The 27252-nt window shown below is 45.1% G+C and overlaps 1 protein-coding gene across 2 annotated transcripts in view; it reads right to left on the bottom strand.

Moving 5' to 3' along the window:
- Positions 1-3073: 3073 nt before the first annotated feature.
- Positions 3074-27252, bottom strand: part of jmjd1cb (jumonji domain containing 1Cb) — a 108299-nt gene continuing 84120 nt past the window's right edge. For both annotated transcript variants that reach the window (XM_085761216.1, XM_085761215.1), the window contains 24 exons: positions 24142-24412; positions 23218-23769; positions 22775-23120; positions 20284-21292; positions 19968-20165; positions 19132-19304; positions 18224-18386; positions 15276-17961; positions 13839-14040; positions 12171-12385; positions 11933-12085; positions 11305-11394; positions 10893-11017; positions 10381-10615; positions 10055-10275; positions 9445-9789; positions 9175-9343; positions 8966-9056; positions 8661-8791; positions 8331-8453; positions 7730-7869; positions 7445-7621; positions 6444-6575; positions 3074-4686 (listed from right to left, as the gene is read on the bottom strand). In XM_085761216.1, coding sequence (XP_085617342.1) covers positions 4594-4686; positions 6444-6575; positions 7445-7621; positions 7730-7869; positions 8331-8453; positions 8661-8791; positions 8966-9056; positions 9175-9343; positions 9445-9789; positions 10055-10275; positions 10381-10615; positions 10893-11017; positions 11305-11394; positions 11933-12085; positions 12171-12385; positions 13839-14040; positions 15276-17961; positions 18224-18386; positions 19132-19304; positions 19968-20165; positions 20284-21292; positions 22775-23120; positions 23218-23769; positions 24142-24412 — 8040 coding nt within the window. In that variant the 3' untranslated portion in view covers positions 3074-4593. The remainder of the gene's footprint in view (positions 4687-6443; positions 6576-7444; positions 7622-7729; positions 7870-8330; positions 8454-8660; positions 8792-8965; positions 9057-9174; positions 9344-9444; positions 9790-10054; positions 10276-10380; positions 10616-10892; positions 11018-11304; positions 11395-11932; positions 12086-12170; positions 12386-13838; positions 14041-15275; positions 17962-18223; positions 18387-19131; positions 19305-19967; positions 20166-20283; positions 21293-22774; positions 23121-23217; positions 23770-24141; positions 24413-27252) is intronic.

Below are 27252 nucleotides of genomic sequence, written 5' to 3' on the forward strand. Positions count from 1 at the left end.
CCATGTGAAACAAAGTGCAATCAAGCTGAACAAGTATATCAGCAATATTGAATATGACAGAGCAAAAACTAAATAACTAGGCTATAACAAAGCAAATATAACAAAGCAGCAAGAACAAATCCAACAAAGCAAAAACTAAACAACCACAACAAAGCAGCAGTTTCCTGTCACATGCAGGCTGGCAGTAGCTTTAGCAGCGGCTCGTGGAAGCTGTGTCCTGCGGCCTCAGGCCTACAGCTTGTAAGATGTGGGCTACAACTAAACTATTAGCCCACAGATATAAAACAGGCCATGCTCGAACCAGAACACAGGCTTCTACACACCGGTACGGCGGCGAATCTTAGGCGAGAGCGAGGGAGCATCTGTCTCTGCCACTAGCGGTTTACTGTGTGCACCACAGCGTGAGCAACCAAACAAACAGGAAACATACAGTAGTATTTCACCAAGGGGAGCGCCCCATAACCTTTTTCAACCTTTAGGCTGAAATGAATTTGCTGACTCGGAAATGGCAATTCATAACAAGGGTAAACAAAGAGAAACAAAGTGTTCATTCTGCTACAGAGTAAGATAGTTCTGCTGGACAGGTTAGATCCAACAACAAGGATGAACTCACTGTAGAAGAAGGCAATGGTGCTGCCAAAGGGTCCTGTGTGAACTATGAGAATTGACTGTACAGTGGTGCATGGCTGCTTCTGAGTTGCAGCTGGGAGCGGTTGTCAAATGAAACCCATATACAAAGAGGAATGTTGTCAACGTTTGCTTCTGTATATGCATCTACAATCTACTGATTAGAGCCACCCTTCACCTGGTGGAAGAGGACCTTAGCTTATGACCTTCACATTCTGCCTGCAAGACCAGAGAAAACCTGGCTGGTGTAAAGATTAATAGATGCTACATTCCATGAAAACACCGAGGTCCATTTCTCAGAGGTCTGCAAGTCTGAAGTCCAGGTCCACGTCATTGAATCAAGTCAAGTCCATTGCTTATTATTAGTCATGGGAGAGTCAAGAAGGTCACCATCATATCAGGACTCGAGTCATCAGCAACACTCATGTTAACAAAGATCTGGGAGTGGACTGTCTATGATTCCAAAGTTGTAATCAGTTGTAATCATCAGCAGTGTAGCCAGAAGAGCTTATGTGTTCCTGTCAAACCACAATTACAGTAATGCATCTGGCAGATCATGTCTCAGGAGGTCCTACCAATTCTACCAGCTCTCTGCCAAACACCAGACTTTTGGCAGGAAATTAGATCTGGTGTGGACTAGTCAAAAAATGGTTGACTAGTGGAAATTTAGTGGAAACATAAATTAAAGCTGACCACGTTTAAATAGGTTGAAGACAAAGATGACCATGGATAAGCAGTATGGTCTGGTACCATATGGATCCTAGGATGCATCAAGGTAGCATGCAGAGCATTTGGAAAGTGTTCATACCCATTCTGTTTTTATCACATTGCAACGTTTCGTCGGAGCCCTATGCTAATATAAAATCCACCCTTCCTACCCTGTAATAATAAAGTGACAATGGATTTATAGATACGTTCTAAGAAAGAATTCAATAAAACTGTTAGTATTCCAATCTTTTCCTATGACACATGTAGCTCACATGCTCGTTCTGTTGATCATCTTTGAGATGCTTTCATACCTTGACTGGAGCTCACCTGTGGTAAATTAATTTCATCATTTTGGAAGGAACACACCTCACCTCACCTGTCTGTATGAGGTCTCACAGCTAACACAACACATCGGGCCAGAGATGAAGAGATTGGAAAGAAGAAACAGCTCTGTATGAATGAATCAAAGACACCAGACGGGTAGGAGGACACATCACTCATGTCTTTGTTTCTCTGTAACAGTGTTAAAAGCTGTATGATGATCACACCTCCATGTCCAGTGACATCATTTAGTCCTGTGACACACTTTGATAAAATGGCCTAAGAGATGAATATAATACACTGACTTGATCCTGGCTCAGGTGAAGTGGAACAGAGCTGACAAAGTGAAGAATAACTATTTCAGCTTTTACAGCTTTACAACTTCAATATCCAGAAATCCTGGAAGACTAAGTAAGAGAAGCAAATGAGAACATAGTGATGATCAGTGATTCATTCTGCCTGAGCTTTCTGGGAGTGGAATATTTCTCCAATATTTTTCTAATAATGTCCATGAGTGAGTTTGAACAGGCTGTTCGACAGGACATCAGTCACTAACAGATTTAATAAATGCTTCATCTGTAAAGTCAAACTTTGACTTGTTAATATTTGATCTTTTGTCTGTCAGGAGCGAATTTAGGCGAGGTGTTCCAGACTATAGATGAAAGTCATCGTCACTACAAACACGTCTAACATGGACTAACAGCACCATCTAGTGGTGATGACCACACAGTGCAAGCTACACTGAAGGATAAATGAACGTTTTCAAGTCTGCCTCTTTGAAACAGATTTTGTTTTATCAATAGAACCCTTCCTAATTATTAATTCAAATTAAAGAGACACAATCAGCATACAGTCCTCCCTCTGTGCAAAGACGTGATTCAAAATTTATATGGAGCTAATAATGAATAACCTGTTAATTAAATCAAATTGTTATTTACCATAGCTACAGCCTCCTCTATCCCCTCTCTCTGGATGACGTCTCTTTGATGAGCTACAGTGATCCTTCTGCCATGACACAAAAATTAGAGACAACCTCATCTTTTTACCTGTTTTTATTGCTGAATAGACATAAATTCTTTAGATTTTTGCGATGGACAAAGTGTGTTTCCTTCATTGTATTCACAGTATGTTTTTTCTTAAAATCCGAGATAAATAAAAGTACCATAGTAAAAGCTTTCAAACATATATTTGTGCATTTCAATCGTGAACTGTATTGAGATACAGTATTTATAAACACAGCCAGGTTTTAAACTGGTTCCTGCTGTGCTAGCTCTTATTTGACTCTTTTTTAAATTTAATCTTTATAAATGAAAAAGACAATTTGTAAACTGATGGTAAGACCCACTCCCTGACCGTCTCCACAGTGCAGCAGAGTGAGCTCTACCTGAGCCTCAGCATCAAAAACACAACTCCAAACTTTTGATAAATCCATTTTAATGGAAAATGTAAAACCCTTTTGAACTTCAATGTACAAAGCATGTAACACTTGCACTTTAAAATTTGAAATTGAAGCAAGCCATGTTTTAAAAAAATACCTCAGTGAAAGTATATATTTACACATTACAGTTAAGTTTTTCATTATTTTATCTTTTAACTTCAAAGTTCACCATAGTAAATCTTAACAAAACAAAAAACAAGACAATTATTTTCTTAAATAAATTACATCTTTTTTGTAAATGTCTCCATTTTACAGAGAATACTTTTTCATAAAATGCTGTGTGTATAAGCCATTTTGTTTTTTCTTTACATAATACAACTTTACAGTCTTTACAATAGTTTGGCAGTTCATTTTCAAAAATTGTATTTATGGCATGAGGACTGTAGAGCATCAACATTTCCCAAAGTTACAGGCATTAGCTGGTGTGTGTGTGTATGTATGTCTGTGTATGTGTGTGCGTGCAGGTGTGTGTATGTCCTCCATCACAGTAGAGCCGTATCACAACTGAAAACCACATTGCAAAAGAAAAAAAAAAGAAACTGTACAAGTCACATTTACATGAATGCTTTTTTTGTCTCAATAACACCGCATTATGACAGAGTTACAAAATAAATACATCTTCACAGAGGAAATAAAACAAGGTTCATATGAAAAGAAAATTAGAACAAAACAGCAACAGACAGTCAGACAGACAGACGGACAGACGGACAGTCAGAACTAGAAAAAAAGGACAAGAACACACAAGTTACAGAAGGAACAAGACGAGGGAGCAGCAGAGACCGCTGACTGAAACATCTGAGATCTCCGGTTTGCATTTTTCCCCCTCAAATCCTTTTTTTCTCGATTTTTTTAAAGCATCAGTGATGACAGTTTGGATCCTGATGCCGCTTGCTGCTGGTGATGCTGTCGTGATCAGCGAAATCTTTTGTCCAAGACGTTATGAGGGCTGCTGCTGCAGACAGGGATTAAACCTCCTGGCCTTTCTAATCCACTGCAGATTACAGTGAGAGAGCAGCAGGGGGCTCAGTGCGTCTCTAAGTCTCCGTCGTCACTGCTGCTGCCATCAGACCTGTGCGCTGCTGCTTACAGGACAGTCTGAGTCTCCATGGAAACTGGATATGAGCAGGATGCGCCGTCAGTGGCGCTGAGGAGTTCAGTGGAGCCTCGGCGGAGGTTCGTAGTGGCTTCAGTTCAGCTCCCTCTCTGCTCCGAGTCTGTCACACACACTGAGGAGGCAGCTGAGGTTTCATCCCTGTCCGTCCACAGGCCTTTGGTCTTGTGTTCGTCTCCTCTTGGCACTGAAGGTTTGGGGGGATGGTGGAGGTGGGCGTGCCTCTCGCCGGCCACCTGGATGTGTGATGCAGGTGGAGCTCACGCCGTGAGGCTCCCACTGGCTCACGTGACCAGCTCTGATCCAACCACCTCCTGCGGTCATGGGTGCTGAGGGCGGGCGCTGACGGGAGTCGTGTCCCTCTCTGGAAGGTGTGGACGAGGGCGTGTCATGAGTTCTCCTCCTCCTCGTCCTCCTCAGAGCTGCTCCTCTTCAGGGAGCTCACCGCCTCCTTCACACAGTGGTACAGGATGTTCTTCACCTGAGGAGGAGGAGAGAGTTTCAATACGTCACATTTTCATCAGGAGCAAGCTGTGCATCATTCTGGAGCTGAGCTTAAAGGGTCAGTTCACATTTCCTTTTACAGTCTGTTTAATAATCAGATGCTCAGTGAGGCAGCTTCCCTCCTCTTCATACTGTCTGTGAACCTGCCTTCATAATAGACCTTCAGTCTGAGTAATGGACACAATACCTACAATAATGTCTCCTTGTGTTAATGAGGCTTCAGCAGCTACAGTTTGACACATTTTCAAGATTTCTTTTGTAATGAAGCTTTTAGAGTGAGTTCCATCTCTGTCTCTCGTCTGCAGCTCACATGGAAACACAGAGACACAAAGTAGAGACACTAGATCTCTGGACCATAGCCCGCTGGTTGTATAAGTCAGAGTAGCCGTGTAGAAACTTTTGAGGACATTCTTATGCTGAACATGTGCTATGGATTTTGTCTTGAGGATTATTCAGGCAGAGATCGGTTTACAGACAGGATGAACAGGAGGAAAAACTGCTTCAGTGCTCCTACGGACAAATGATTATTATTTTAAAAGCAACATAAGGAATTGTGAGCTTATCTTTTAATGTGACTCACAGTGGATGATGATCATCAAAATTATTTTAGTTGCATTTATATCGTTGTGTAAATGTGAATCATCTACATGATTTCCCACTTGAGACATGAATATGGCAGACTAATTACTTATTTTCTCTGAGGGAGCCTAACTTTTACTATATATCCCAGAGTTAACACACACACACACACACACACACACACACACACACACACACACACACACACACACACACACACACACACACACACACACACACACACACACACACACACACACACACACACACACACAAAAGACGAGCATTAGAAATGTTCAAGGAACAGTGGCTGTATCATTGTAACACAGAAGTCCAGAACCAAAAGGACCAGTCCTGGTCAGAGAGATGAGTGAGACTCAAAGAGGCTCGGAGGTCCAAGCACCAGCTCCACACCACTGCATGTCTCTGAGGAAGTGGTGGAGCGTCCAGACAGAGGTCACCACTGAGCAGAATCTACATATATGACAGCAGGACTTGGTCCAGAGAAGCTGCTGTGAGGTGTGACCAGTTTGGTGCTTCTGTATAATGTTCACAGTATGGTGGGCTGGACCTGGCACCTGTTACTGAGCTGCAGTAACAACATTATTTCATGAGGTTTTTTTCATTTGTGCACATTTAGCTGGTCAGGGCTGAGCACAAAGGAAATGAACATGATTTTCTATCAGCACTGTGGTTCTTTTACAGACGTATCCTTCAGCTGGTCTCTACTTTCTCCTACTCTGCAGAAGCGTCTATGTGAACACTGCAGAGTACAGACACAGGAGGATGACTCACATCTCATTTACAACCCTCTCTATGGGAGGATGAGAGTGTGTGGAGTGTACACACAGCAGCAAACTCAATGTCCAAAAAACATTACTGACGATGACTCACTCTACCATTCTGCCTGTCCTTGTTACACACACACGCACACACACAGTAGAGAAGAGAGGTAGATGTGCAGCTCCTTCCACTCACTGAACCCTTCAATACAAAGACCTGCACACCTGCATGTATTTTAGCAATTATCTAACCAATCATGTGGCAGCGCTGCACTGTCAAATTAACACTTAGAATGTTAATAATCTTTGCAAGCTCACAACTGGTTAAGTAACAGATTGTTGCAAATGGGCAGACTGAAACCCGGGGTCTCACCTGTAGTTTATCCTCGTAGTTGACCTCCTCTTTACTGGGCCGCAGCTCCTGGGTCAGATGGAAGGAGTTGGCCACGTGCTCCGGGGACACAAAGTCATTGATGACCTGAACACAGCTGTGGAGGTTCTGGACCTGACAGACAGGAGGGAGAGGGGCTGTGGTGAGACTGTGAAGACTTAGATCTGAACAGACTGATCATTTACTGTATATAACAACAGTCAATCATCATCTGGAACAATCTAGAAGTGTAAGATGAACATAAGCACCAGTATTAACATGTTTCACTCTGTAATGAAAATAAAACATGATAACGTTCGAGATGCCTGAAACATATGCAGTTTGAACTCACTGAAACATGGATTTATAATTTCTGATGGCTGATGGCAAACACAGTGCTTTGCATTTACATAAACTAAAAAGAAGATGATCCTTTTTTGGCACACGCACAAAGTATTCACTGTATTAAACATAAAAGAATGAGGTCAGTGTGGTTTTATCCTATTTCCTGCTGTCCGTGGAGCTCACCTCTCAGACCACTGCTTCCTGCTGATGACATAAATCTTTAGGAAAATCCCCTTACCGATACAAAGTTTCATTTAGTAAGTAATCAAATAATTTCTTAAAAACAGCTGCTCACTGTAGTTTTTAACAAATGTGAGTCCAACAGGGAGAAATTATTAATCTGCTGGGGACTATTTTCAGCGATGGATTAATCCACACTGAGCCCTCTAGTATGTGGGACAGAGTCAAAATAAACTTCAGTGTGTTGATGGTGACGAAGGAGTAAGTCACCCAATGCAACAGTACAACAGTACGTCTCACTGATGTGTTTTCAATGGAGCTCTGTGGCTCAGAGGAAGTAATGCACACTGTGTGCAGTTGTTGCAGGGTCTCAGACACAGAGCTGTCTCCAGCATTCATGTTGATATAAAACAAAAACAGACACTCAGTGTGTCAGATTTTAGTAAAACGTAAGGTGCATATGTGTTTATGCTATATACCTGGTGCATTGCCCCTGCTGGAATAAGGACAGAGTCTCCCAGGAATTGAACTACAGTCCAGCCGTGAACTCCGTGTTCATCCAACATCCGCTGACGCTGCTTCCTGCTCAGATACCAGCCCTGCTCTCTGATTGGGTCCTGGTCCAGCGACACGTCCAGTCCCTGCTCCTTACAGAGCTGAGGTGGAGGGTGAGGAAACATTAAATTAATACTTGATAGTGCAGTTTGGTTAATTTTCATTTAGAGCTGTAGAAGAGAGTAGACATGTTTTATCAGTGAGCTGACCTTGTGCAGGAACTCTCGGACTTTGTCTATGTCTCTGTTGAGGTAGATGTGCCACAGCGCCCCCGGTGTCTCACTGGAGTCTTTGAGCCTCCTCCGCACTCCTTCATCTAGATCCTCCTCCTCCAGACGCTTCAGTACTCCTACATAGACAAACACACACTCATGTTTCTAAGGCTGCATTTTATTATAACTTTTCTCTTACCCTAACCCTAAAAATAATTGATTCATCACCTTCCAAATAACTAATCCTTCTTGATGTAGAGCGCTACATCCATTCAACACCATCCCCAGTTTTGCTCTTTTCTACTCTTCCAAAAGCAAATCATCAATCAATCAATAAATAACAGTTTTCAGTTCTGCGTAAATTACTTGTCTGTTTCCACTTAAGTCAGCCAAGAGATTTTATTTATGAAGAAGACCAGACTGAATCAGAGAAGACCAGGAGAAATAGTGAAGCAGCTAATATTTAGATAACCAAGCTGTACGATAGAGCTCTTAATCTGTTACTAACACACTAATAATGTGTGTCCTACTGTCCCAATGACTGTTTATCCTTTGTCTCTGTGGCTGAAGTTGATTCTTTAGCTGCCTTCAGTCTTACCAGTTTTGGACAGAACTCCGTTGCCTTTCGCTACTCCAACGTAGACGAGCACAGACACGACATCTGACACCTCCACATGAAGGTTGGCAGTGCCAAAGTCCTGGTCCTGAGATGCAGCCACACCTAGAGGAGGACAGACAACTGATTCATGAGAAAAAGGCTGGAGGGGGATCTCTCTGCATAAAACATCTCCAATAAAAAGGATTCAGATTCATTAAGTTATGAGCCTCTGAAATCTTTCATTTCCTGATAGAAGATTCACATACAAACAATTACAGAAGTGAAATGATGAAAGTTGTCAAGTTTAATCACCGTTCATTTCTCTCTTACCGTAGGCACAGCAGAGTCTCGGCCCCAGGTCTGGCCTGACAAAGAATGACGGCAGGTGGGAGGCCAGGTTGAGGTTGCCCTCTGGGTCAGAGTACTCAGGCAGGGGCAGGTTCTTCATCAAGTCATCGTACCTGCAAAAAATGTCTCATTTTGTCACTCTGACACTTTGTACTTTTCTTCACTGTGGCTCATGAAAGACTTTTGCAGACATTGTCATTTGCAGATTTGAACAAAAACATGTGACTCAATAGCACAGGCTGCTGAAGTGTGATTAAGAGGTACGGTTTTTTATATTGTATGCTCACCTTGAAGGCATGAGGGCCATGAACTCCTCTCCAGACGGCCAGTCCTTCAGTCTGTACACCATAGGTTCTCCATCCTTGGACTTGGGTCGCTCTACACAGGTATGAAGATTTAGGTCAGATTGAATCAGTAATAGCTCGTCAATGACAGTGCTGTTGTGGCTGGGTGCAAGCAACTACGTAATCAAATGAACCAGAAGAGCAACACTCACTGGTGATGTCCTCAAATCCATCCCAGAACTCCTTGATCCCAGAGTTGGACACCACCTGGTCTTTGCAGTTGAGGAGGTCTCCTTGATGGTCTGCAAACTCCTGGTTGAAGGACTCAGCCTTCCACAGACTGGCGTTCAGTCGCTTGTGGATCCCTGACACTAGAACAGGCTGCACAAACACATTCATATGGCGGTTATTTTCTGTTATGTAACTCGTATGGCTCTGTTGCCATGGATATTGCTGCTAGTGTTGCAAAGGCTTATATGTACCTGTCCTTGTTTCCAGCAGTCTCTGAACAGTTTCCAGTTGTTCTGGTTGCGGTGATCTTTGAGCCACAGTAACCGTCTGTTGTTTAACCAGCAGTGGGGAATGTCTGGGTACTGACTGGTGGATTCCTCTGGCACAGCTGCAGTAACAGGCACTGACTTCTTCCTGTCTGATTTGGTATCCTCAGTAACAGCGTTGTTGTTGTTGTTGCTGCTTGTGGTGACAGGCTCTTGCTTGATTGACAGCTTGGTGGTGATGTTCTGGCGGCTGGCGGGGATTTTATTCTCAACTACTGAAGCAATGATATCATCCAGGATATTGGGCATGCTCCGCCCTCCCTTTCCCGTCTTCAGAGAAAAGAGAAAACGCAACATTTCAGAATTTTTAAAGAGATTTCTCTTTGAAGTTGGAAAAACAGGGGTTCCTAAAAAGGTTTTCTGCCATTCGGGGATGAATATTCTCTATCTGTCATGTACGAATTAACGCACGTATATGTGCACATATGCAGCATTCCTCCCAATGGCAATGAAGCAAATTAAACAAGCACTAATCAATGCATTTTAAACCAATGAGTCTAATCCTTGATAACATCACCAATATGTCTGTGTGTACCTGAGATGCAGTGGAGTAGACTGGTGCAAAGGCGATTCCTGCATCAGTAGAACCCAGCTTCAGTTTCCCTGCGGTGGTGGTGAGCAGGTCTCTGAGCGTGGAGCCCTGCTCTGTGCTGTTAGCTACCAGTGAGGTGGTTTTACACTGCTGCAGGACCTCCAGGCTTTCTCCCTCCTTGTCTTCCTTCAGTGATTTGCCCAACAACACTGACTCCTTGTTTTCTGTGAGAGAGACAGAACAGGGAAAGAAGAAGAGGTCACTGATCACGTCATACTTTCTGCAGGTGAAACAAGAATGAATAATTACAACCATAACCTTCCCCTCACCTTTCTTTTCCTCCCTGGATTTCTGTTCTGCCAGGTCGGCCAGGAAGTGCAGAGGAGACTGAGACTCTGGTGGAGTGACAGGAGCCGTACCTCCATCACTGCCTGGGCTGCTTCCTCCAACACCTCCACCGTTGGTCTCTGCCTTGGTGGCTCCGACATCGGAGTTCTGCTGAGAGCCCGGCTCAGCTTTCACCAGGGACAGTTTGTTACTGTGGTTCAGGACGTTCTGTAGAACCTGACAGAGGGAGGTGACAAAGGTTAAATATGACTGGCTGGTTGGTTTTATCATACAAACTACCAAGAAAGAAACAGAGTGAGTAGAGTGAGAGAGTGAAAAGATAAATTTAATCTAAACAGCCATCAAATTCAAACTATCCCATTAACACGTATAACAACACCCGGATCTATTCAATACATTTTATAAGGTTATTATGAAAATAATTACAGTATATATCTCTACAGTATATATAAATAGTGAAGAACTATGGCCCAGCCTTGTACGTGGACTGTACCTGTGAGACTCCATTGGTGGCTGGTAGTTTGGTGAGGACGTTCTGTTTGTTGGTGCAGGGACAGTGGGACTTGATGTTGTGTTTGTCCCTCAGCGAGTGCATTGAAGTCACCAAATCTGTGAGCACTGAAACAGCAGAGAGATGCAGCAGAGTTACAACACTTCAGGAAATGAACAACCTTCAAAGTGGAACACGAGCCAGTCAGCAGGACAGGGACAGTTGTTGTACCACTGCAGTAACAAGACATCAAGGTTGAGCTCATCACCCAAAACAGACATCAAAAAACAAAGAGAGGACTATTTGACTCTTAGCACTTCAGTTCATCTTTAATATTCATCTGTGTGAGTGTATAAGTGAGCAGTTATAGAGATGACAGAGGAATGCAGACACAGGAAAACAAAAGAGATCATACCTGTGCCAGGTATGATCTGTGTTGGCATCAGGTGTTTGTGATCATGGGGTTGGCCTTTCACACACTTCAGCCAGCTGTAGAGTTCTTTATCTGTGAAGAACAAAGGGCACATGTCAGATGCTGTACGACAAATATGTATGTGACGCACAAGAAGGAAGGAGTCCGTCCCTTAAAATAGAAGCATGATTTATTTAAGAAACTAGGTCATCTGGAGAGCATATGCAAGGAATTCAATAATAAGCCTGGGTGCATGCTAAGGTAAAAAACCTAGATCAGTAGCTCCCAATTGTTTTGGATATCAACTGTTTGTCGGGTCAGGTATTTAATGTAAAGTTGATGGCAGTGATGAGTCACAGTCTAATCTGTGCTACCAGATCTAAAAACCATAAAACCCAAACCAGGCCAGAACATGTGGACAATGAAAACAAAGGAGAAAAAGCAGTCTACAGAGCAGAGAGCACTGTATGACCTCTGAGTTGATCTCTACTGTGGAGTTTAATCCATGCTGGACTGGTGCCAGTCAGTTCTTTGTCATTCTGTGATATGAGTCCATGCAAAGATTTCTGTGCAGTCAGCTCATCTGGCCTCTGATCTGGCCACTAACTGTCCAGACAGAAACAATACTGACCTTTGGAGCTCCTTCTCTCCTTGGCCTTGTAGCAGTCCAGGCAGACGACAAAGCCGCATTTCTGACAGACCCAGTGGATGTTGAAGAGCGTCGCCTCGCAGGCGTCACACATCTCTCTCACCCCCCTCACCGCTCGCTTCCATGCCAGCTTGGCTGAAAAACACAGAAAATAGGTCCAATTTAAAAACACACTTCAGGTGAGCTCATTAAGTTGTCAGCCGTTTTTAAGACAACTCACCATCCTTCTTGACCCAGGTAGCTGCAGTGTTCTCAGTCACAACCATCTGACAGAACTTGTCTGTTATGAAGCTGAGGATGTACTTGGCGGTGTTTTGGTCCAGGTGGCTCTCGTCCATTGCTCCAGGGGCCCACAGAGACAGAGCCTCATCGTCAAACTGGTCTGGAGTGGAGAAGCCATCCATCCGAATGACTCCATTTTTACTATAGGAAAGCCTGGATGGTAGGAAACAGATTTTTAGCACTCAGTTCTGTGCAACAGTGACAACGACATTAGAGAAAGATCACATCAACTTTCAAAACGACTGGGGACTCAGGTAATAAACGTATGATGGACCAATAGAGCATGATGGCCAAACTGAATGCCTCTTCTACACGTTGCACACAACATCATGTTTGCATCCTGCTGAAATTGCAGTTGGACTTGGAATGACCTCACATAGCCGCCAAATTAGAAAAGCTTTGACAAACACTGTGGCAGATGGTCTCATTTGCTGCTAAAAGAGCTGGTGTTGACACTTACATCACCACTCGGAAGTTGCATGATATTAAACACTGTGTCATATCTGACAAAGCTGTAAACACCAGAAAAACACACAATATTACATATTTTGAGCACCATCATTCTGCTGCACACTGATGCCAGGGGGGATGTCAACACTAGTATCTAAAAACAAAGAAAAACACGCACTCTCCAACAAAACTCTCAGGAACAAACTAAAGAGGTGCACGGCCAAAAGATCAACTTAAAGAAACAAAAGAAAGGCCAGCAGCACTCGTGTCCTTCTCAATGTCTTTTATTTCATACTGCGTCGGCGCTTAGCACAGACCGGTTTCGACAACGTCTTCCTCAGTGTGCCTCTGCACACTGAGGAAGACGTTGTCGAAACCGGTCTGTGCTAAGCGCCGACGCAGTATGAAATAAAAGACATTGAGAAGGACACGAGTGCTGCTGGCCTTTCTTTTGTTTCTTTAACACTAGTATCTAACATACAGTAACACTGTAAAGTGGGATCGATTCTACAACAGCTCACAGTAACAGAGTGACTCAGAATAATAATGAATGAGAGTGAGACAAAGCTTTTCTTGATGACAACCCGATCAGCTCAGGTGAATGTTTATTTTGAAATCCCAGTCCACTGGCTCAGACAGGAAGGAGGTGAGATAAGGTGACAGTCAGAATGAGAAGAGGAGATGCAGAGTGGGGTTTTTTTTGGGGGGGGGTGGATTGCAGCAGCAGCAGTTCTGCAGTGAGTCAGTGAGGAAAAAGATTATAGAGCAGAAAATCCTCTTTGGCAGATTTACCTTGTTAGACCCCAGACTGCAGCTGCTGCTTATCCAACACAAGTGCATGTCTGTGTGTCCACGGCAAGTGTGTGTATGAGACAGGGGCAGACAGACGGAAGCAGGGCATACTGCATAAGATTAATAATCTATGTGTAGTGAGAGCCTGTCTCCTGTCCTCGCTCTCCATTTGTGGTTGTCTGTTTACACACTAAGCACTTACGTACTCTCTAAAGAGAAAACTGGAGTGAAGTTGAAAGTGAGACGATGCGTGATGGAGGGATCCTCTCTAAGAATGTGTGTTGTGTGGTCAGGAAACTATCAAATTAAGACGACTAGGAGAGGAAATATCAAGGGGAAGGAAACAAGTCGGTGAGAGATTTACCGTCTGAAATAGTAGAAGCGGCAGAAGACAGGAGAATGCGCCTGCTCCTCTCCCTTCTTGCTGCGGATCACCCTGCACTCGCGACACTTCTGCAGGTTGGGGCCGATTTCTGAGCACGAGTCATCCTGCAGGAACGACTCCCCTGTCTGTTTCAGCTTCTTCACCTTCCTCCAGTCCTTCAGCACCGAGCGGGGGATCCCGTCTGAGGAGATGGCACATTATTACGTCATTAACTGTGCCTCCATTTCATTATGAGATATTCAGAGTTATTTGTTACAGTCAGAAAAAATACACCAACCTTTGCTACATTCACACATTCATAAGAAGTCAATGTTGAAGTGTTTTTACATAGGAGATGCATTCTGAAAAGGTTTTTCCTGTCACTACAGCAGCAAATAAACCTACCTACTGACCGACCAGCCAACCTGCTCTATGTTTATATCATCTGTGCATTTAATGTCCAGGAACACTGAGTTATAGAATCACCCTTGTAAGAATATTTCTAAGTAAGCCAGTGGGCTAATGGGGGTGACACACATCTTTTTATGTCCAGTTGGTTTTCTTTTGGTTGATAATTTTGCCCTTAATTAATCTCCAGGTACAAAATGATCAATCAAACCTTGAACTTAGTTTTTTTTTTTAAACCTGCCTGATGGAGCTAAACATTCTGCTCTGAAGTGCTCTCCACTGACACTTTCATCTGACACTTTCATCCTCTGCCCTCAGGGCTTTGCTGTTCTGCTGCAATTATTTGATGAAGTTACACTTTACTGAATGTGGCCACCTTGAAATTGAAGGTCTCAGTAAAATAAGCACACTGTAGCAAAAGTAGTTGGTGTATTTTGGTCTGACAGTGAGAGAGGTGGGGCAATAGGAAGGTGATGTAATGATGCCGTCTGACATATCCGTTTCCTCTGGATGAAGGAACTCTATTGTCTCTCAAACTACTACAAACACATCCACAAATAACACTGTTACATGATATGCTACTTCATAAACATGAAAACACACACTGTGGTTTATTTTGACTAAATCCCACTCCACTGACCTGCTGCCCCCCAAACACTCACTATAGCAGCAAATGTGGTTTAATCTGTTTCTCAAAATAGTCCCCAACAACAAATGCACCATTTCCTCCTGTTTGAGTAAAATTTGTTAAAAACTACCCTGAGCTCCTGTTTGATTAAAGCCCAGTGACTTTAATATTATTATATTTTCAATGAGGTTCAGTGAGTTTGGAGCTGAGGCCACAGAGCAGGAAGGGAAACAGTGGGAACTGGACTAAAACACTGTGTGTGACCTTGAGATTTGCCAACAATAACAACAGTGTAGAATATCACCAGCCTCATCCTGTCACTGCCACTAATGTTTTCACACTTGCTGCCTGGCAAACTATCAAGAGAAGTCTGCAACAGTCGATATGTTTATAAGACTTACTGCTGCTGGCCAGTTTGAGCTTGGTCTTCTCGCGGGCTGATCTGAAGATGCCGTTGGGCTTCAAGTCATCTTCATCCTTTTCATTGTCTCCTTTCTTCTTGGCCATGTCATTCTGTTTCTTCTTGTAGGTGGGTTTAGGCTGCCGTTTGGCTCGCCCCTCCAGCTTGCTCTCACTGGCGTCCGAGTCATCTCCCCCGCTCTCTGAGCCGGACTCGTACGACCGTTTGCTCCCTCGTCTTAATGACGGAGCGGCCTTCCTTTCCTCCCCGCCTCCTGCTGTTCCCCCCATCTTCTCCTCTGACTGTCTCTCTCTCTCAGCTTTGCTTCCAATGTCCTTGCTCATTTCCACTTCACTGGAGGTGGAGGCGCTGAGATTGACTGTACAGGGCTTGATCATCTCTGACATGGCTGTAGTGGTCGTTGTGTTACTGGTGCTGGTGGTGATGCTGGGCAGTTTCTCTGGTTTCGTACTGGTGGAACTTGTTGTTGCAGTTGTGTTCCTGTCTTCCTCAGAGTGGCGGGTTAACCAGGCTTTCTTCAGCTTGTGGTAGTTACTGGGCTGCCCGCTGCTCGTCGAGGCCGATCCTGAGGACTGGCCGTTGGGCAGGGGACTGGACTTGCCCGGTGTTGTGCTCCCGCTGGCTGAGCTACTGCTACTGCTGCTGCTGCTGCTGTCGATTGATGATGATGAGGCTTGGCTCGAGGACGGGGGAGGTGGGGAGCTGTGAATGGGAGCTTTGTCAACTGCATCCACAGACAGGGAGGAGTTTCCAGTTGTGATGGATGTGGGGGCGGTGGAGAGGTTGCCTCTGGACTGGGCTGCAGCCAACGCAGCTTTGTGCTTCTTGAGATGGACAAACGAGGAGGAGAACGGCTGACTGGAGTTGGAGATGCAGCTCGGTGTCGGGGTGAGGCTTGGACTGGGCTGGGGGGTCACTGCCGGACTAGGGGGCGGCAGAGATCCCCCGGGAGACGTGGTACGTAAGCCAAAGCCCTCCAGGTGCTCTCCTGGGCCTGAGTGACCCAGCACCCAGCCACCGATGCCACTTTTATGAGCCGCTATCTCACTCTGGGCTGAAATTGTGTAACCTAGCTCACGAGAAGTTGTCCCACATTTGCTCTGTATGCCGAAAGGAGAAGAGGCTGAAACGACAGTCCTGCACACAGAGTTTGTGTTGTTGGCTCCCACAGTTCCCTGCAGGCCACACACAGAAGTCTTTTTATACTGGACACACATGTCATCCATATTCGAGTTGGGTTGGATAACCCTGCCGGCTCCGAGGTCTCTAACACTCTCCCCTAACCTCGGACATTCCCCCTGCAGCTTGGATGGGTAAAACCTCCCGTGGGGGAGGTCTTGATGGATCATAGCACCAGATTTATTAGCACCAACAGGACTGTCATACTTCATGGCTGTCGATGGGCGTACAATGACTGATGCCATTGCGGATTGGGGTTTGCTCTTCGACACTCCTCTCTCTGCAGAGTACAGCCCCGCTCTTTCCTGAATGATCTCTCCACCTCTCCACCCGTCTGCTGATGAAGTTATCATCTCCCTACTGATGGCCGAGGCCACAGAGGTGATGGTGGTGGCGTTTCCATGACCTTTGACGTCCCTGAGTTCCGGCAGCAGCGTGGGAGGTTTCTGCTGCTCCGCTGATGTTTTGCTACCAGTCGCTGCTAAGCTGACTGGCTGGATGGGTGTGAGGGTAGGTGGGGACAGGCGCCCACCGTAACCCGCTCTCTCCCTTTCTTTCTCCCTTTCCTTCTCTCGCTCCCTCTCTCGCTCGGCGGCCTCCTTTCGTTCCAGTGCGTGCTGCGTGGGGGGATGGAAGACCGGCGCTCGGTGGAGGGATGGCATTGCCCTGAGCTGGTGCTGCTGTTGGTGTTGGTGTTGGTGTTGGTGTTGGTGTTGGTGTTGATGTTGGTGTTGGTGTTGATGTTGTTGTTGGTGTTGGTGTTGGTGTTGTTGTTGATGTTGATGTTGATGTTGGTGTTGGTGTTGGTGTTGTTGTTGGTGTTGGTGTTGGTGCTGTTGTTGGTGGTGATGGTGATGGTGATGGTGGTTGGGGGCTGAAGCGGAGGAGGACGTAGTGGAGGATGGAGAGATGGCAGGGCTGCGGCGCTCTATCCTGTCTAGAGTATGGTGCTGATGCTGCTGTTGGACTAGTGTTACCTGCTGGCTGAGCTGCTCGGTGATTTTCCCTGCTAACCCCTCTCCTCCTTCGGGCTGGTGCTTAATGAGAGGAGGGGGCTTGGACAGGGAGGTTTTGGAGCTATGGGTGCCCAGGGACAGAGCTCCCTGGTTTGGCACGGCGGCCCCGATACTGGCTACAACCCCCGGAGCTCCGACGGACGCTTTCTCGTAGTAAGAGCTGATCTCCTTGGAGGAGTACAGTCTTGGAGGCTCGTTCACCACGCTGTTGGACAGTGTGGTGAAGTAGTTGCTCTTTTCTGATTGGATGACATGAGGATGGGCGTGGCTGGCCTTCGGGCTGGGGGAGGTGAGAGCTGGTATCCGGACGGGGAAGGCAGACTCTCTGCTTCGTTCTCTGTCCCGGTCCATCCCATGGTCATTGGAGCGCTGGATCTTGGCGGTGAAGGGAGCGACTTCGATGCTCTCTTTCAGGATCTGCCTGTTCTCCTCTTTGTATTTATTGACTCGGTCTGCTGCCTGAACTGCATCCTGGGAAAGAAAATATAAGCACAGTTAAGGAGAGGTTTTCTAGTTTTCAAACAAGAGGTTTGCAACAACACCTGCTACTTTTTGAGATGTTGATTTGCATGTCGACAAATGGAGGGGTCTAACAATTTAACATTGATATCATAAAGTTGGTGCAATCCAATCTGAAAGTAGAGATAACCATTATAGGTATGACGGCAAACAAGCCCTGAGTGGCAGATGGGAAAAAAACAATTATAGTAAATGATATCGAAGTGTAGTGTACCTGTGTGTTTCCCAGCCGGGCCTTGCTCAGGGGGTCCAGGTAGAGACGGTGTAGGTGGACGTCTTTCCCCGTCGGCGTGCGACTCCTGTCCATCGGCTCCTGTTTCAGCTGGGCCATCGTCAAAGTCCTGATGGGATCTATGAAACCTTTCTTATCCAGATCGCTGCAAACAGACAAGTACAACATGTTAAGTTGTTAAACGATAGTGGATGTATCAGAGTGTGAATACGGTTGGGTAACAGGCCATCCATGTGGTATGACTATCTGGTCAGCAGTTTTTAACCAACTCAGCATCACTGGGCTAATGAGAGAGACAAGCGATGTGTGATGCCTCCTCAGTGACGCTTTGTGTTTGTGTGTTTGTGTGGTGTCTAAATAATGGCGAGTGGTTACATAAGGAGAGCAGAGGCTGCTGAATGAACAGCATTCTGTCTGAACCACTTTAATATTGGATTAGTGCCACTTCACTTCATCTGGCTGACCTGGTTTTGCTCGTCTGCCTCTCAGGGCTAACTTAGCTCCTCTCTCTGAACACATCAACTTCACAATGGGAAGGGCAGGCTGTTCAAATGTTCAGAACAAATATTCTGTGGCCGGTCTTTCATTTCAGCTCTCTCGTGTTTAATTTAGCTACAGACTGAAGGAATGCCTCGTGCTCCCACTGACTGCGCAATCTTCCTGAGACTCTCCGTCCTGAGCTTTACTGACTGGCTCTTAGTCCAACTAGGCCCACCAAAATCTAATGACAGAAATTTGTTATATAATATCTGTATACATGTGAAATAGTCTTTCTAATTGTCCCCGTCTGGGGTAGCGGTCCATTAATAGTGTTTGGTTGCAGATTTATGAATTTATTTTTTTAGATGAAGCCATTTCCGACTCAACATGTCGCTGATGTTTCTACTCACTCTTTATGAATATCCACACAGGTCTTTGACAGTGGAGGGCTTGCGTGTGGGTTGATCTTGACATGGGGGCGGTGGGCGTCGGCGCTTGCTGGCCGAACGGGAACATGGCTCAGCAAACCCAGACTGTCACCAGCACTACCAGCAGCCTGGTGCAGCCACGGACTGGCTGTGTTCTGCAGGCACAACGCACACCAAGACAACATCATTAAAACAATTCATCTGGATGGGACAAGTGTGGAACATCCACAGTAAGGCTAACATCACTAAAACCTACACACTCATTTAACAATATTGTCTATGTCTCACTCACTCACACACTACAACAAATAATATACAATAAAATATCAAGATTATAATCTGTCTAACATTTTTTAATTGTTTTAATTCCATGTCAGTTGCCAAAATTGAAAAGTGCCTTCATCAAACCAAGAAAGAGGTGTGTGTGGTATTTGCTGACTGAGCACGTAGAAGCTGTTGTGATAACTTGGCTGGTCATAAGTGCAGAATGTGGACCTGCAGTCTGCTGAACTTCCTCTGTGGCAGCATGTCAACTGTTTTTGTCAGCTTAACTTTGGCTATGTTCTTGGCATAAGAGCACATTACTGTGAACTGTCGTCACATCCAGCTTCATGTGAGAAAAACACTGAGCAGGCAATAATTAATTTTTATGATGGGCAGTAAAAGCTCATGTACATCTTCTTTCTGTCTGACTAAAAATGATCTCCATCACATCTCACCTCTATCTAGTCTGTTCTTCTTGATCTGACAAACAGACTCAGTCTCATGCATTCATTCGTCCAAACACACACATCAGATGATAACATGAAAACACCTACCCTCCTGAGAGTGGCCTCAGAGTTTACAGTGACAGGATTTTCAGGGTGGACCCACTTAGCTGTGGGGGGCAGGTTGAGTCCTGGGGGGTAGGAGGTTGGTGTTCCATTGGGATACTGCCAGAGGATGGGGTATAGACCCAGGCCTGCTGCCCCACTGTGAGCCTGGGTTAGTAGAGGGGGTGGAGGAGGGCCTTGGCCCTGAAAAAAAACACATTTTTAGTTCAACTATCTGAGACAACGGTGTAAATAATCAGCCCACTCCATCAGAGTTAGTTTATACATAACAGTCTACAGGTGTAGGTATCTGGACTCAGACCTGTAGGAACTGCTGCTGGTGTGCTGCTGCCGGATGAGGTAGGCCGAGGTGACCCAACCCGCCGGGGGAGTCGAGCCGAGGGTGACCCCCGAGGAGCGACGCTGTGGGAGGAGGCATAGCTGGGAGCACCCCGGGGGGCAGGAGGTGCGGATGAGGTAGGGCAGAGGTGTGGGAAGCGGCGAGGAGGTGGGAGGTGGCGTGGGGGTGGGGGTGGGAGGCAGGGGTGAGGCAGGGGGAGTGGGGTGACGGGGAGTGCAGGGTGTGCAGGTGGGGATGGAGATAGGCCGCCACGTGGTTGGAAGAGACGGTGGCGGCGACAGAGTTCTCCGTGTCGGAGCGGACCAGCGCCGGGTCCCTGTAAACTGTGAAAGTTTCATTCCTATCGATGATCAGAGGGCTCTTGGTGCTGCTGCTCGCACCCGCTCCTCCGGACTCGGGCCGCGCCGGCACCGGCTTAAAACCAGACCGCACCGGTTCCGCTGTTTCTACTTTAGCAGACAAGCGGCCTGTTGGAGGCGGTGACGTGTCGGGGTACCTTGGTATTTTGTGTTTAGAGACCTCTGGGGAGGTGGTGGGCTTGGGTTTGGAGATGTCCAGCAGCCCGGGCTGGGACTTCGCTTTGAGAAGTTCAGTGGGGTTTGTGTTGGGGTAGGGGTGGCTCTGGGAGTTGTTGGGGTGCTGGGGCTTCTGTTTCAGGGTGTCCAGCTGGGGTGGGGTGGGGTTTGGGCTGGGGCTCATTTTGGATTTGGCTAGGTCAGATGGGTGGACTGTGTTCATCTTATGGGGGGGCGGTGGCTGTTGTTGCTGTGGGTGCTTTCTCGTCTCTTCAGATAAAGATGAGTTCTTGATGGTGGGGTGGATAGATGTGTAGTGTTGCTGTTGTTGTGTGTGTGGCTGATGATGATGGTGCTGTTGATGATGATGATGATGATGAAGATGATGATGAGGGGGAGGGACAGCTTTCTCCTTCTCTACCAGCACCACGCTATCAGCAATTGACGTGACAGGCCTGAAAAAAAGCACAGAAGAACTGATATTTTAATTTGTTTAGGATTTCATCTAGGATTGCCATTAGTTTCTATTATATATAAGAGAAATGATATTAATTTACTACATCACATCACTCTAATGATAAGTGATTCTGTTGTTGAATCATGATTAAAAAAAAGAAAAACCTGAATCCCAAAGCTTAACAATATATCACCACAGAAGTACAGACCTTAATCAAAATACACTGGCAGTGGTCCTTTACTGATGCAGCTATATTCCTGCAGTAAGTTACAGGCTCACTAAGTAGTATTTCAATTATTCGCCTTATAATTATCTATTGCCTTATTTTATTTTATTTTATTTACTCCAGTCATTAGATCAGTTCATATATTGTTGCATTCAAGGAGCAAAATGAAAAAACAACAACAAAAACCCCAACAGCTTAAATGGTGCAGCAGTCACACGCTCGCTGTGTGTATCTGTGTGTAACAGCTCATCTCTCAGACGGATGTGGGTTAATGAGGTTACAGTGAGATCACCATGTAACATCAGAGGATTTAAATAATGAATGAAGTTACTGCTGCTGTGCCACCTACTTACACCACACACAGGCCCTTTCTCAGTGTGGAGACATTCATCAGTCCAAAGAAGGAAGAGTTGTACTCCCACTACTGTGTGAGGAGTCTGCACTGCACTGCAAGCCCTCACCTCAGATACACACAGACACACACAAAAACTGGTAAGTGCTACTGTGTGGGTAGTGCAACAGTAAATAACATGTAGAGAAGGATAAGGAAGAAATGTGATCACTGACCTGCTGCATGTGTATGAGGTTCTGTGGTGCATATAAAGCTGCTTTCAGATATTGACAACATAACATTGTTGGCTTAATGTATTTGTCCAAGTGCTTTTTTTTATCACCTGAGGTTTTACATTAAATGTCCCTAATGGCTTCATTCAGAGATACCAGCACATTTATACTAAGAATTATAGGCTTGTGAAATATTTGTTGGCAGGTGAGAGACAGAGGAACAGAGAGAGAGAGGGAGGGAGGGTTGTCTCTCTTTTCTCAGCTTGCATGTTTTCCTGCTGAAGCTTAATGAGCATCACTGCTGGACACTGTCAGCCCACTAATATGTATTCACATCAGCTTCATCATTGCACATTACACAAATATGGAGCTCTTTAATTCCTGTTTGCTCGCCCGCTGGATGCATGAACTGTTGACTGAATATCATTACATTCACAGTTGTATTAATTAAAATGAAAACAGTTTAACATTTTCTCCTATTACCTGATTTCTCTGACATACTATATCTTATCTTGGACAATGGGACAGGTCTGTGTTTAATGACCCTTCTCCTCCCACTCTCCATATCGGGGCGTTTAAGAAGCAACATGAATCATAATATTCAGAACCTGTCTTTAAGACAAAGACACTTTTTGAATTGATCTGCTGAGGATGAATAAAGTTCTTTGAATTGAAGATTTCTTTTCTCACCTGATGACCTCAGAGGGAGCAAACTCTATCTTGCTGCCTGAGCTCCTGGCTGCTGTCACAGCACCTCCCATAATGCCTTGCTGATGCTGCATAGGAGGCTCAATGTCTGTCCTCCTGCCTCCTTCTGATGGTGAGGGAGAAGGAGCAATTGGAGGTGAGGAGACGGGGGAAGGGTTGAGAGGAAGGTACGGTGACAGGGCGGTGGATTCGGCATTCTGGGAGGCCAGCAGCGCCGACACTGCCTCTGAACTCTCGCGGTGCACTGTGGCCTGAGCGTCATCTGTGATGTCAATCACACCACTGCCATGGAGATGGGACGACGACGGGGTCTGGGACCGAGAAGATGCTGAAAAAAACAAAACAGGAAAAACACACTATAAGAATGCTGTATTCAATCATACTTGTGATATTCATGACAGTGACCCTGCACCAGCTGACTGTACCTTTCACAGTGTTCTTGCTGCTCTCCAAGATGCTGCCTTGAATGGTGTCAGATATCAGAGACTGTTGCCGTGGAGACTGGGTGATCTGTGTTACCGCCACCAATTCCTCCACCTCCTTCATTATCATTTTGCCAGTTTCCTTAACCACACCCTTCTTGCTGTCCTCGGCTGCTTGAAGCTCCACCCATGGGGACAGCCGACCAATTAGAGACGAGGAATTGTTCATTTTGGCGGCCTGCATGAGTGGCTTCTCGTCTTCCTCCATTTTGGAAACGGCACTTGGTTTTACGTCACTGCTGCGAGTCTTAAGTTCATTTTCAGAGTTGGGCTCTGAGGAGGAGGAAGAGGAGGAGGAGGAGGATGATGAGGAGGAGGAAGAGGAAGAGGAGCACGAGGAGTGGGTGGTCCTCTTGTTGTGTGGGTTTTCTGAGTCACTGCTCTCTGACAGATCAGACGTCATGTCGGTCTTCAGCCTCTTTAATCCTGCCTTCTTCTCATCTTCCTCACCCTTCCTGCGTTTGTTCACCACCTGCTTCACCTTGGACTTGGAGTCTGGAAAAACAAACACAAAGAGAGAAGTTTATTCATTCTTGACCTGACTCCTTTTGCTTGTAGCTCTTTTTACTAGCTCTTTAACAGTAATGTCATTAATCGGAAATAAACATTTACCACAGGGAATAACTTTGACTCAGTCATCTTTACCATTGCTATTTTGTCAGAGAGTCCAGGTTACTACAATGAATCATACCTGGAGGCTGTGGTGTGTACAACCATGCAGAGATCTAAATAAACATATTATGTTTGGTTATATGTTATTCACTGTGATTTTGTGGTGGAAACAGAAGAGCAGCAGAAATCCCTGATGCTAGTACCGTGTAGATAATGTTTGAGTCAGTTCCACACTGTGAAGGTGCTTGCCCTCACCTCTCCCTGTGGTCTCCTCTCTCCTGTCCTTGTCTTCCTCTGGAACGCTGCTGTCGGATCCTTTCCTCCTGGAAGAGCGAGAGTTGCGCTGTTCTCTCTGCTCCCGTCCGCTGCCGCCGGGCGAGTGGTGCGATTGGCTGGCTGGTTGCTGGCTCTGCTGTGATTGGCTGTGCTGCTGGGAGGCCAGCGTCCCCTGGGAACCTTTTGGGTTGGGGCCTGATGAGGTCATGATGGGGCGGGGGCTGTTGGCTTGGGCTCGCGTATAATGACTCTGTAAGAATCAGAAAAGTCAAAGGTCAGAGAATGCAGACAAACATAGTGACAAAGCTCACAAATATTACTGGGAATGTTTCAACATACACCAGTACAGTCTAATGCAACCTAACATGACCACCATAGGAAATCACTTGTTAATCTACACTTACACTGGTGTTATATTGGATTTAAAATACTCCCAATGTATGAGGTCTAGTCTAAAACTGAGGCTGTATTTACTGGAAGGTGTGCAAACACCAATCATAAACACTGGTGGGACTATATATAGCTGTTCTGTTGAAGGCTGTGATATTTGTCAACTACATATCAGCAAAGCTTTGAGTGTAACCTTCAGCTATTCAACAGAACCCCAGACACCCCCCCAAAATGACTGCACAATTAAATTAACACATCTCAACAAACACTGACAACAACCTTCATGACCTTATTAGTTTTCATTAGCTGGACTTAATGTGTGTACAGTATATCAAGTATTCTGTGCCTGTGTTGTATGTTAGTGGCAGCTGGATGAATATCTTATTATATATATTAACATATCTGTCTTCCAGCAGCAGTATCCTCACATCCCACATAATGAACCTGCTTTAGAAAGCTACACTGCAGTGATCTGTACTCTATAGTCAATCATTTAACTGTGTTTTTCTTGAGTCACAAAGCAGAGGAGGAGACAGCCAATCAACAGTTTGTGTCAGACAGATGAAGAACAGATTCTGACCAGTTTTTAAACTTCCCATTACAGGAGCAGTGCTAGTGATTTCAGTAGTTTCAGTTTTTCAGTTTCAAGTAGAAAGAAATAATAACATCTGAATTGTGTATGAACTGACCCAAACATTTACCAATATAAAATGAGAGACTACAGTGCAGTCAGGAAGTCTTATGTAGTATCATATGTTAAAATGTTATGACGTTTTCAGGTTGGAGACTGTGCAAACCACTGGGTCTATTAGATTAATATTTTACTCATATTATTACTTGAAGTTTTTGATAAATCGTCCAATTTCCTACTCTACAGTGAACATATCCTAGTGCCTGGGTTGGAAATTCAACCTTTTAGTGAATGTTTCATTTCTACTCTGCTGTACAGATTCAACACAACTGCCCTGACAAGTTCTGACTGCACAGTTTGACTGACAGAGAAACAAGATGCTTCATACTGTTAATCTGTTTTAAAGTTCATATGGTGTGTTACTGTATTCTGTATGCGAGAACATTTCAAGTTAGCATTTGCAGGTGCTTTTCATTTCAACAGTTTACTCATAACAAAACTGTATTCAGTATCACATTATTAGTGTGGATGTATTTTAACACTTTTACAATGGAGCTCTGCTCCATCAGCTGGAGCTGGATAGAAAAAGATGCAGAGCTTTGTGTTGCCTAATTGCCGTGTTCTACTGACGTTTACCACTGACCATTAGGTTTTTGCTTGGATCGTAATCTGTATTGTACAGCCAGGAACTAAGAAAAACATTCAAATCTTTACATTAGTTCTTTACAGGAGTCTTGTCATATTAATGAGATAATTTAGAGGGAGTTAACATCCAGTCTGTATCTTAGGAAACAGCAACCCTCTCATACGCTCCAGTGATGCTGCCTGATGAGGGTTAAAAGAAGAAAGTGAAAGCAGACTGCAGATGTGCTGAAAGATGACACTATCTATCCATCTGTGAAGGTTGGTCTTTCAAAGAGAGGAGGATTGACTGATACTGAAAATCCAAGTAAGTCAGAGACACCAACCTGAGCCACTTCACTCAAACTGATCTATATCATTAGCTCTTTTATGAATACAGGAAAAGTACATGTTCACGTCCTCCTATAGCCCAGATAGGTCAAGTAAAACGCTGGACCATCTAACCTACAACAGTCGGTGTTTAGATGATTTAACGTTGCTTTCAGCCTGTGTAAATAATGAAGGGGCTTGATGATGATGCATCACAAGGAGGATCACAGTTGGGTCAGGCTGTTAGTACATGTACAACATCTGCAGAGTTATTATGGAGCCTCCTCAGCTCCTTGCTGAGAGAAGGTCAGCGTGCCACTCCACCATCCTGTGCTCCTGAAGCCTGTCTGGGACATGCCATTCATGCTGAACATTTGCAGGGTGAACTGTTAAATGAGCCTGTGAGTGTGACCTTGGCTAATGCCCAGGTAGAAATTACAGTGGCCTAAAGATGCATAGTAGGTACTGGTACCTGGGCAATAAGTTACACATGATGGGCTATTCCAAAAGCCCAGAGTATTCAGCAGAGTCAAATGAGATCCGATCTGCTCGGTCCCAACCCAGTAATCTATGAAAGTCAGTGCAGCACTTTCTCTCTTTGTGATCCTCACGTCACGCTGAGCTAATCTTGCAGTGGACGACTGAAGCAGATGGATAGGCTATGGGGTGTTAGCTCCAACTCACCAAAATAAGAGCAGCAGAGAGGTCACTATTTCTCAGAGTTACAGACAGGACTCAGAGTTATATAGAAACTCTGCACTACTCTACACGATCGCTGCATTGACTTCAGCACCCATCAAAACAGCAGAAGAGATCCTGTGTGGTTTATGTGCTTGTGACCACACCCAGCTGTGATGGAGTATTCTGTCATTGTGAAAGCTGTGCTGCTCAGGCTGTGGCAGAGATTACGGCAGTAACTACTAGACAGGATGTTTGGGCCTGGGTGTAGCTACACTTTGAAATGAACGTTTGACTCGGCAGCTTGTGCCAGAAATAACTGTCATCTATAAGCAACCAAACACATTGTTTTGTGATTTTCCGTATTTTTCTATTTGGTGCAAAGTTGTTGTTGTATGTTCACTAGTAAAAGGTTTTGTGATAATCTCAATAAAACATAT

This window comes from Trachurus japonicus, chromosome 19 (genome assembly GCF_045865225.1).
Source record: "Trachurus japonicus isolate A0001 chromosome 19, Traja_1.0".
Taxonomy (NCBI): domain Eukaryota; kingdom Metazoa; phylum Chordata; class Actinopteri; order Carangiformes; family Carangidae; genus Trachurus; species Trachurus japonicus.